The sequence below is a fragment of the Fundulus heteroclitus genome, unplaced genomic scaffold, assembly GCF_011125445.2.
Source record: "Fundulus heteroclitus isolate FHET01 unplaced genomic scaffold, MU-UCD_Fhet_4.1 scaffold_473, whole genome shotgun sequence".
NCBI lineage: Eukaryota > Metazoa > Chordata > Actinopteri > Cyprinodontiformes > Fundulidae > Fundulus > Fundulus heteroclitus.
Window position 1 is genome coordinate 28,292 of NW_023396894.1, and position 11,844 is coordinate 40,135.

An 11,844-nucleotide genomic window follows, 5' to 3' on the forward strand; every position below is an offset into this window, starting at 1 on the left:
TGAACCATTGGTTTTGTAAAATAAACAATTCTTCAAGATTTTCCTCACTGAATAGTGTTACAGAATTAAAAGGTTCGATTTTTTTCAAAAGAGGAACAACAATCAGAATATCTGATTGTCCTCAGCTTCTCTTTGAAGAAAAACAATATTTTTCTAGGGCTGCCAACTATGCTTTATTTATTTTTTGTTAATCTGTTGATCATTTTCTTTTACTTTTCATTATTTTCTGTATGAGTTTCAATTTGGTCTTTTTATCCCACAAATAAAATGGAAACGAGGTTTTGCTCTTTAAAGTATGGGTTGTTATGAGCACCACCTTCATTATTAGTAAGAAATTAAAAGTAAGCTCTAATTATTCATGCATTTACAAATAAACAACATTGAATATTCAGCATGTCAAATATGATGAGACTCAACTGGCAAGAAACAAAAATAGGTCTCAGTTCTGTCGGGAGAGCAGCTCCAAGGGCAGAAAATCTTTCTGTTACACATTTTAGTTAAAGTGAAATACCAGAGACTGTAACTTTAAAGGACTAATATTTCTAAAGTGTATATACTGAATTCATTAGGCATTTTATTAATTTGGATATTTAAATTATCAGCGCAATTAAATGTGATTAATAGGCTGCAAAGTAAAATGAATTTGGGCTTCTGCATAAAGTTTATACATAAAAGCTGGGGACTTTCTTTGGGGGGGCTGACTTTACCCCCGATCATCAGTCAGTAAGTCTGCTGCAGTCTGCACTGGCTGGCGTCAGTCAGCAGGGCAAATTGGTTAGTTGGTGTGAGATTTGACTGGATACTGCAGCCAATGACTGGTATCAAACTCCTCACTGAGTTAGAGGCACAGACACACACACATATACATACTTACTGCAGGACAGGGACTCGCACACACGGCAGTTTTGGGGATCGTTTTTGGATTTATTTATTTTTTTGAGCATATAAAAAAAATCATAAAAATTATGTGTCGACTGAAACTATTGATGTCAAGGGATTTTTAAAGCCAACGTCATCGACACGGGTGAAGCGCAGCAACCCTAACCTGTTATATTGCTCTTGATCACAAAATTTGACCTAATCTTTAGCCGTGCTTCCATCAACATTTTTTCTTAAGCCAGTTTGAAGTATCACATTAGAAAAAGGTGATGTAATCGGCAATATTTTAAATAACTTCCTTAATTTTGTAACAAAAAGTTGTTACGCTTGCTTGAGGTGATTTATTTTATTTTTTCTTATTTTTTTGTCTTTTAACATGCAAAACGGGAGATGGCAGCACATTTGTCAAACAGGTTTTGATGGAGCGAACATTTACGTCATGACAGATCGGCTGTTTCTGCTGTTGCCGTCTTCCAGGATATTCCCGTAACGCGTGTAGAAAGGCATTTCTTTCTCCGACAGCATTTACTGCTGCCAGTACCAGCAACACATTCCTGAAAACCTTTTTTTCTCAGATGCTCATTCCATGCTAGATTCTACTTTCTGTGTATTACAACCATGCATAACGTACACTTCTGACAAAATTGTGCTTTATGTAGCCTGGTTAAGACTAATGGATTGAAACATGACTAATTCGCATTTTCTTTATCTTTTTTTTTTTTGCAACGTTTTAAAAGTTCGCTCAAAATTTGCAGGAGGATCAGATGGAATCATAGCTATTGTCATAGTCTTACAATACTCCTGCACTAGGTCTTTATCAGGTAGATTTCTGTGTGATAGATAGACATTAGAAAATCCTGAAAAGCAAATAAAACATGAAAAATACCAACAGAGCACTTTTTATTTAGACAAATCCATAGATTTTCGTTTAACAGTTGCAACTGTAGCCAACACCTTATACAGTTAGCCCTGACAAACTCAGGTTTAAAACTAATCTTTGATTTTACCAACGTGTTTCTTCTGAGTAGAAGTGAGATGAACATTTTTAAGTGGCCCAGCCAGTCTTGACATGAATCTCATTGAAAAGCTGTGGAGGGAGTTAAATATTTGGGAGATGGCAATGAGACCTTCCAACCTCAGACTTGGAATTTATCACTAAAATGAAATGATCAAAATATCAGTGAAAACATTTATTTTGTATTATTTAGTTGTCCTCACTTCTATTGTGTATTGTATACAAATATTACTTTTATACTCCTATAATATGTATGGTCAGTATAGATTTTTTAAAATATTAGCATGAACAGTTGTTCATCACTGAAATTAGAGCTTAATTGATCCATGTGAAATTACTGTCCAGTAACATGAAATATTCTGCTACAGTGAAAGTAGTGTCACCATGGTACTAAACCCTTCATTGGTTTTGAATTAAATAAGTTAATGTGAGTTGTGCGTCTTATCAGACTCTTGGAGTGTCATGTAAGCTTTACTTTAGAGTTTAGTACTACCAGAGTTTCATCTTAAAGCGGATGCTTGGATTTCAACCGTTTTTCTCTGCAGGAGATCATGGTCGGCTCCATGTATCAAGCAAAAATCCCACCGCTGAATCCACACATATCCGAGGAGAGAGGTAAGGGATGATTATTCGTGGTGCAAGTTTTGTGGAGTAGATGCTGTAGACTTTATAAAAAGAAATACTTCATGAGGGGGCGCCACTGTGGCACAGGGGTAGTGCGTTAAACCGATGACGCATCGGTCCCGGGTTCAATTCCCAGCCTGTGGAGCTTTGCCGCATGCCTTTCCCAGAGATGGCCCTAGCCAGCAGTTTTTATGCCGCCGGGCGCTCTCAGTGCTGCCAGGTCAGCAGAAGACTGCACTCTGCTGAAAGAGTACCTTTTTGACTGCTTCATATAGGGTGTGGTGGGTTTTGGTATAATCCCAAAATAGTGTATAAAGTAGTAGGATATTAGTTATTGTATTAAAAAAGTTAAAGAAAAAAAACTTGCCCTCAGTGCGCCCCTATGAATCCACGGCGCCCTCAGCAGTTGCCCGTACCGCCTGTAGTCAGGACAGGCTCTGGTCTTCCCCCCTCTCTCTCTCTCAACCCCATTTCCTGTCAGCCTACTTTCAAATAAAAAGGGCACAAGAACAAAAATACTTCATGAAAATAGTTTCAGCTGTTTAATGTATCTGTAGAGATTCTGAAATTTGTTAACTCAGTACAAAAGTAGTGACTGCTCATACTTTTCTGTCATCATCATCATCATCTCTTTCTTTTTCTTCATTTTCCTCTGCCCTTCCTGTCTTGTATCCCACTTTTTCCTGATTCCTTTCCTCCAGCCTACAGCAATGACGACCAGTTGCTGTGGAGGCCCGGCCTTCTGCCTGTGCAGGAAGTGGAGGAATTTTTGCTGAATGCACAGAGACTTTGTGGCCAGGAGGGGGCGGTATGGACCCAAGGGGCCACTGTCCAAGACAATGAACAGGTACATTAATCAGTGTGGCGTTAGATCCTATTCTCATCGACATTCACTACTCTGGTGACTGTATGAAGATACACATTACTTCCTGTTTGCTAAATAACTATAAAGCACAGAGGAATGTTTAGCATGAGTCTTTATATGTTTCTTTTTTGCTTTGTTTGTTGTTTTTGCAACAACGCCAACATTTTCTAAAGATTCTTCAGATTCTTCTGGTCTAGTTCAGCTATACTTCTCCCTCATGATTAAACTACCTACATTTCCATTTAGCGCTCACAGAGAAGACAAGCTTCCCGTTGAAGGTTTTAATGTCTGCGTTCTCTTTCGCTCGACCTTTCAGGCACTGTATGAACTGGTAAAATGCAACTTCAATGCAGAAGAGGCGCTGAGACGACTACGTTTCAATGTGAAAGTATTTAGTGGTAAGACTCTTCCTCTTCTCCTGGTTGATTGTTCAACTGATTTTACCGGTCCTGTTTTTGGCACCTCTTAGTCCGATTTTCAGAAACCCAATTTAGATGTGCTGTTGAACATGTGGATATAATCCTTTGTCTAAAAGTTTTGCTAAGGAAGAACGGGGCTCATGTAAAAGATAAATGCGCACTACTTTAAAGTCTACAACCCGCTCTACTCCAATTGAATATACACTTGAAATCAGGTAAATGACTTTATTGTCCTTAAACAATAAAGTCTAGCCAGACTGTATTCTTAGGGTACTGTCCATCTGAAATGCCGACCAGTGCCCAAGCCTCAGCTTTCCAGATGATGTCTTCAGATTTTTATCCAAAATTTCCACCATGGACACTGACTCTCCTCCCAGCCTCACAAGCATCTTCACAAAGTCTTTTGCTTTTGTTCTGGGGGTTGACTCAGACATTTAGCACCAGAACTCATCCCTGCAAACAGAACCTACATCCTTTCCTGAACAGTATGATTGCTGGACGTTCCCATCCTGTTTATGCTTCCATATTTTATTTATTTGTTCTTTTTTTTAAGAGGAAGGTGGCAGCTTCAGATATCTGGAGATGAACCAGACGTCTGGAGGTCCACATTTCTCATTTTGATATATCTTGGCTGGTTTAGCCTCTTTTTTTCATGACATTACACGAGGAGGCGACGTGTTTGAAGTGTTGTAAATGAACTTATCAGAAGCTTACAAAGCCATGACAGCATGATCTGGGCTTTCTGTTTCCACATATCTTGAACATCTCAGTCTAAAGAAAACAAAACTCTCTAAAAGAGTGGTCTCATCATTCTGGTATTTTGCCAGTAGAAACATTTTTGGTAATCTTAAGTGAAGTGCCTAATTTCCACTGTACTTGAGCTGTTCAGTTATGTTTCTGTGGCCTATATGCAGTAGAAGCATGTTTTAGTAATCCCAGAAGCTGGGCTTCATGTCTGTTCTGTGGAGGAGACCAGTGGAGGAGCTCTAGCTGAGGACTGTGCGGGTAGATTTTCAGCACGCAGTGAGGGATTTTTCTTGTAATCCATTACATGAACCTCTGTGTGTCTACCGCGCTTAGAGGAGCTGTGCTCTTGGAGCGAGGAGGAGTGTAGGAACTTTGAGAACGGCTATCGTGTTTACGGGAAGAACTTCCATCTCATTCAGGCTAATAAGGCGAGTAATTACATTTCCAAGCGCTCGTCATCAACATCCCCTTAAATATGTGCTCTGGTGCGACCTGTTGGTGTCTCTGTCCTCACAGGTACGAACGCGCTCCGTTGGCGAGTGTGTGGCGTACTACTACATGTGGAAGAAGTCTGAGCGGCACGTGTTCTTCACCCAGCAGGCCACCAGGATGAGCCGGAAGAAGTACAGCATGCAGTCGGGGAACATGTGAGTAGTTCTGCAGAAATGCTTTGGGGTAAATGGAAGATGTTAGTAGTAATTAAAAGATGGCAATTTGTACTATCTGAAAATAATGACTTTCAATTCAAAGTCTTTTAGATTTGTTTTGTTTTTATTCTGCTAAGCAGTTTGTGTTGTTATTACTGTCTAAAGTGTTAAATAAAGTGAATTTGACTGGATGTATTATAGTGTCTAGCTCAGCGGCAGTTTGCTTCTTTTGACTCTCTGCCATTTTCAAATTAAACGGGGAGAGCAGCAGAGCTACAATTAACGGCTGAAACCAAGGAAACTAGCTAGGAACGAGCGCGCACATTGGTGTCAGGTCGGCAAGACTGGCATGTGGGACAGCCAATAGAAAAGCTGATTCCCCCCGCCATAAGATCGTCCATTATACCTTTAAAGAAAACAAAAACAAATATTAAAAAATCAGTTAACTAAACAAATAAGATATTACCTCAGTGCAGATATAGAGTATATAACCTCTCTTGAATGTCTCCCCTGCTGTTCATCGTTCTTGTCCCTTCTTCTCTGCCCTCAGTTTCATTGCTGTGTGTGTGAGAGTAAGGACCTTTCTTTGGTCCTCCCTTTGTTTGTCACGCCCCACTCGCAGGCGATGACAAAAATGGGAGACAGACGAGCGGATCCATGGAAACAATAATTTATTTTATCCAAAATATGCTCTGGGAGAACTGCTCAGCCAGTCAGAGAGAAGCGTGGACCAATGCTGCTTGCTCCGGTCTGGTCCGGAGGCCAAGCAAAGCTGGGCCGGTGACTGACGGGATTTCAGTATCTATCAGCCCATCTACCTGCTTCCTGAAAAGAGCAAAACAAGCAAATAGTGGACTGCAGACACCTACTGGACAGGAGGGGGTCGTCACCCTGAGCTAGGATGGGTTTAGGACTGTGGTGTCTGTTAGGCTTAGGTTGGGCTTGGCTTTAGGTGTATACTGGTAAAGGTTAGGGCTAGGGTCAGGGTTAGGCCATAGAAAGGCACAGAGCTCACTTTTTATCTTAAACAAGGAGGTGTGTGTGTTTTCATGTGGCTTGACTCGTGATTGGCAGCTAGCTTGGAGAAAGAGGTACCATTCCCTGTGGCACAACAGCATATCCCCCGCAAGAGGAAACGGTAGAAGGAATCACTCAGGGAAGTCGGTGCTTCGTTCAGGTTCGTACCGACCGGGACGCGCGTTGACCTTCTCCTCAACTGCACTGAGAGGCGAACGAGTCAGTTAATGAAGTGGTTCGGTTCAGTTTATTCACTCGACTGTGTCGTTCTTTTGAAAGAATCACTCAGAAACGACACAACACCGCTAACCTGAATGAGTTATCCCGGTTCTGTCAGGAGGAATGGACCAAAATACCAGCAGACTATTGAGAGCTATTGAGAGCTTTCCAAAACAGTTGATGTCGTCTCACAATTGTATACTTCTACTGGCTTTGCACTATCAAATATTATTTCAAGTATTATTATTTCTAGTTTCTTGTTCTGAGAATAATCTCTTCTGAGTTCCTGCTTTGAAGCTCCTTCACATCTGTTTATCAGGGGTGTACCTGTTCTCATAAATCAGTGTGTGAGTCCGTTGCTTTTAGGATTATGGTTCAGTAGATCAAAAAATTAAGCAAATGTACGTTTTGCTTCTCACAAAAGTAGGAAGAGAAAGACATCAGCTTCCTGTTCTCACCGCCCAGTTCAATCTAAAAGTAACAAAGATATTTTCCTGTTGAGAAAACAGAACAAAACGTGAGAAGCTTTTTTTCGATTATTACGGTATGACTTTATTGAAAAAGATTGGTAAAGACCTGAATAACTTCTCCGAATCCTGAAGAGATTAAACACAAGGTGTCGCTTGTTTTGACCTCTCCGGTCGTTAGTGGCACAATCGTTGATAATTAAGCCTTACATCAAGGACATGAGATAGTTAAACCGTTTCCTCTAATCCACGCATTGCATAACCCTACCTGCTGCTTTCCACTGGAGCCTGTTACTTCTGAGTCCATTTAACCATGAGTGCACTGGGCACCGCGACAGTTTCAGTACCACATTGAATCTGTGTCAACAGATTAGAGTTTCACATCTTTAGTGATTGTGTGTCTTTTGTGTTTCAGTGAGGACGGAGACCAGGACGGGGAGGCGGGAGATCTCGAGGGAAGCAACAGCACTTTGGGGTTGCTGTCGCAGATCTCCATGGGCTCCAAACCGATGGAGTCCCCGTTTACTGCAAACACCAGTCTGGATCTGAGCAAACAAGGTAGGAATCAGTAAAAGTTCAAGTAATCGGCTGTTGAGCTGAATATACGCTGCTGTAAAAATTAGTCTCTCTTACAGATTGTCATGAAAACATGCAAGTCACATGGATGCATTAGTTACAGTTGTGTTTTTAACTATTAATGTGATGACATGCTGAAAAAAACTGCAGGGAAAATAAACATATTTTCTTAGCTATTTTGTAAAAAGTTAGAATTTAATTTCCACTAAAGCTGGAAGTCTTCTCTAAAGAAGTCATACACGCTGTTGCTAGGATTTTATTGTGCAAAATTGTTATGTTTTTATTTTTGCCATCAAGATCACATCGTTTTTGCTTCATCTTCATTATGTTTTGTCATGTCTCCCCACCTTTGTTTTCTCCCATCCTTTCTGTCACGTGTCCCGTTCTGTTGGTGCATGCACGAATGCATGTCTCTGTTTGGTGGGTGTGCATGCCTGTCTGCGCACGGTTCACGTCGGCGTTGGGCTGCAGAAGAGGAAGGCCGCCCCAGGCGCAGACGAACTCCCCGCTTTCTCTTAAACCCATGACCTCCGTCCACACACGCCACAGAAAGCAGGCTGGGCCTGCAGGTAAAGAAAACGGGGTAAAAGAATGTGGTCACTGAAAGTCAATAACTTGGCCGTTGGAGGCGATTCCAATCTTATCTTTATGAGATAGATTGTCACGAGAAAATGACAATATTTTCATCAGTGTTACCTTGATACATACAATGTCACCAGATAGTAATAACACCCTTCACCATCACTCGTTTAGTTGCATCACAGACTTTTTCCAACACTGGGGGGAAGAACGCTTCAAGGCTTTGTCGAAAGATCGGCAAATGATTTTATTTCTTAAAGTTGGTTAATCCATTTCATTAGTTTCCCATGGGTTAATATTGTGTTGAAGCTTTAAGCTCAGGTTGAACCATTTTTAGATCTTTTTTCATCATAAATGTACAAAAGTGTGTGAAATTATGTTTTTTTTCTATGCTATAATCTGTGTAGTTTTTTTTAATTATTATTATTATCCAAACTCAAATTGGTTTTGAATAATTAAGATGTGTAAAAATGAAAAGGTATGAATACACGAGAGGCTCGGTATGCCTTTCATACCATAAGGAGAAATGCTTATTGATCTAATCTTTTCACAGAAAATATTTTTGATCTTAGATGAGCTTGTGCTCAGAGCTCCGTCTGAACACTGTTGGTTCTCGGTGAAAGGTTTTTTTTTCCAAAATTGCTCGTTGCTCATTATTTCTTGGGGTCCTTGAGTTTCTTCACACTGATGACCTGCCTGACTATTTGCCTTTCTTTTAACTGATTAGAAATTATCTGACAAAGTCCAGCAAAAACAGTTTTAGTAAACTAAAAGTAACTTTAATTCCACACATTGAAAAAAATTTGGCCTTCATGTTTGTGTCACTTGAATTAAGGCTCAATATAAATTAGATTAGACTGTTTGTTGCACACCGAATCAAGTTTTTTAATCCCACTCAGGACTTCCATTTGTCACTGGTAACACGGGGTCCAGTCATTTCTTGAAGAACATTTGCACTTTATTATTTTACTTTTTTATTATTATTTACGTTAGATGGAATATATTGGAATTTATGGAATTAACTTTCTTCTCAATTAAACTATTTAAATAATAATAATAATTATTATTATTATTATTATTATTATTATTATTATTATTATTATTATTATTATTATTATTATTATTATTATTATTATTATTATATGAAAACACTGAGTGCCTGTTGGTCCGGGCTGTTTCGTTGATCACCTGTATCTCTCTCTCTGTGCTCAGACGGTGAGCTGGTGATGAGTCTATCCGAGCTGTGCGCCGACGAATGTCCTCAGCAGCTTTTCGACTGTCCGTTCTCTTTCCCATCCATGGACGAGCTCGGACGCCCTGACTCGGCCCGTCCCTCGGCTCCGGTCCAGCCCCAGTCTCCACCCTCTGATCAGTGCTCCGAGTGGGCCTGTGGAAACCCGCCACACCACCGTGACGACGACGACCACGGCTTTCTGAACTCCTGCTTCTACCAGCTGCACATGCACGGCCGGCCTTTTGTCTCTGACGACTCTGGCTGCGGCGCGGCGGGCGGTGGGACTCACGCCTCCCACAAGCTGCAGGTGGAACTGGGCGTTCCTTCCACCTCGGCTTCCTCGTCCGCTGTCCTCTCATCAAGCTTCCAGGCGTTTGGCAGCCTGCTGCACCCCTAGCCCTATTAACGTTCTCGCTCTCAGGTGGAGTGTAGGGAACGTGGCAAATTATCATCTCGGATGAGGTGTCGTTAGAGATATTTAACTGGTCATCTAAGTCTTTACGTCAGGAAAAGATGGACCTTTTGCTCCGGAGGAGACCGTGCCATCAACGGCGTCCGTCCATTGTTAACTGCTGATTGCCAGGAATCGATGATGTGTAGATCTGAGAATTACAAAACTTACAAGAGCACAGTGTATGGGATGCGTGCAGCAGGCCAGTTTTTTCTAAATCACATCCATTATCTCACAACCCGTAACTTATTCCGTTTTTTTTTTTTTTTTGTTTGTTTTACTATTAGAAAGGCAAGGTTGGACAGGTACATAACAAAAGAGCCAGCACCTTTATTATCTTCTCTTCTATCCCTTTTATGGCTGCTGTTATTTTCCGATGTTTATTTGAGGTTCCCCTTCGTTCTCACGGCTGCCTCCTTTTCTTCCTTTCTGCCCGTTTTCCTCTTAAGGTTCTCGGGCAGAAATCTTTCGGATTTACATTAAAACCTGAACTGAAACTGAAGTTTATAAAGAGATTTGTTTTAAACACGAAGCCATATAGGAGCACATGGAGCACAACAATGAATTCTAACTCTAAGTTGAATAATGTTTTACTTGACATGCACCAGTCTATCGGCCAGAGAACGGAGCCAAGTTGTCCCTTTTTTACTTGTATTCATTAAATGCATCAGTTGACAACGTGCACTTCGATGCTATATCCTGAGGTTAACGAAGGTCGGATAAGGGTTAGGGACGCGGGTCACCGACTCCCCCGTCTCCTTGTTCAGTTTGTCAGCTGCTGCAGGATCGCGGTGCACCTTAGAGGGTCATGAGAGCCGTTCACTGGCTTCTGTTTACATCCAGCGAGAGAAGCACCTTGTCGCAGCTTGTTGCTCTAAGGCCATGAACAAATGTCGTGGACTGAAACTAAAGTCACTTCTCTTCTCAGTTTCCATGGGGGGGTCACACCTTTGAGCCGAGGAATGGCCCAACCTTTACCCCCACCCCAAACTACTTATTGTTTCCAACGGGGCTCTATTCATTTTTGGCCAGATACTCTGATGTTTTATTTCCTAAAAAAAAATAAAAAATAAAAGCAACTGAGTTATGCACATTTGCTGAGCGACATCTGGAGTGTTTTTGTCTCCTATCACAATACGTTTCAGGTGTGTGAGTGCTCCGTGATCTTAGTTGGATAACTTAGTAATACAGTCCATGTTTTAAATCCCTGCAGATGGTTTGCTTTTTGATTTAAAAAAAAAAAAAGCTTGAATGAAACAGTTATTTTAAATAAACAAAGCAGCAGCAGCACTCAGGAAAGTAGAGTAAAAATGAATATTGTTGTTCATGTGTGACTGGGGCAAGCAATGTCTGTACACGTTATTTGCTTATTTATGTAATAATGGTAATAAGAGTTGAATTGAGCTTTTAGTCATGTCGGTATTGTTTGTATTTACATGTCGCTGCATTTTTAAGAAGTTCCACAGATGAACTGAGTTCAATCCACTTTCATGCTTCCGTCTGTCTTCGCTCATTTCTTGTTTCTGGTTCTAACTGTTCGTGTGATCCCTGTTCAAATCGGAGTCGGTCTCTTTATTTTTTGTCTTTTTAAACACAGATGGTTGGAAGCAGAAAAAATTAGCTGAAATCTGTCTTTTGGTTTATTCCTTTTTGTTCTTATAAATATATATATATATATTTTCAAATTATTCTAAATTGCTTTCATCATATTTCTTTTTGAATATATTTTGTAAATAAAAATGTGAAATTAAACTCACCAGTGCAAACATTAAACTGTAGTGCTGAGTTGCTTTGAGGGCGTCGTGGTGAATCCTGTCGACCTGAAATGATCTTTGTGACATTTGGATCCTTTACCTAAAGTCAAAAATTGTTTTAGAGAGAAGTTAAAAAGACTGAAAATTAAGTAATTTTGCAAAGGTTTTAGTCAAATTTGGGCTGGTTTTGAGTCTTTTTAATGTTTGTTGTTTAATTTTATTTAATCACAAATACAGAAAGAAAAACAGTTCATTTCTAGGGTTCGTTAAAAATCCACATTTGAACATGAATGTTCAATCTCCCCTTTTTCATAGCACTTTTTGTTTGTTTTTTCGGGGGGGGGGGGGGGG

The 11,844-nt window shown here is 40.4% G+C and overlaps 1 protein-coding gene across 1 annotated transcript in view; it reads left to right on the forward strand.

Annotated features, from left to right (window-relative positions):
* Positions 1–10,984, forward strand: part of mier2 (mesoderm induction early response 1, family member 2) — a 28,417-nt gene extending 17,433 nt beyond the window's left edge. The window contains exons 6-12 of the mRNA XM_036132133.1: positions 2,440–2,509; positions 3,220–3,365; positions 3,700–3,781; positions 4,883–4,977; positions 5,066–5,196; positions 7,315–7,457; positions 9,267–10,984. Coding sequence (XP_035988026.1) covers positions 2,440–2,509; positions 3,220–3,365; positions 3,700–3,781; positions 4,883–4,977; positions 5,066–5,196; positions 7,315–7,457; positions 9,267–9,685 — 1,086 coding nt within the window. The 3' untranslated portion in view covers positions 9,686–10,984. The remainder of the gene's footprint in view (positions 1–2,439; positions 2,510–3,219; positions 3,366–3,699; positions 3,782–4,882; positions 4,978–5,065; positions 5,197–7,314; positions 7,458–9,266) is intronic.
* The last annotated feature ends 860 nt before the right edge of the window (positions 10,985–11,844 follow it).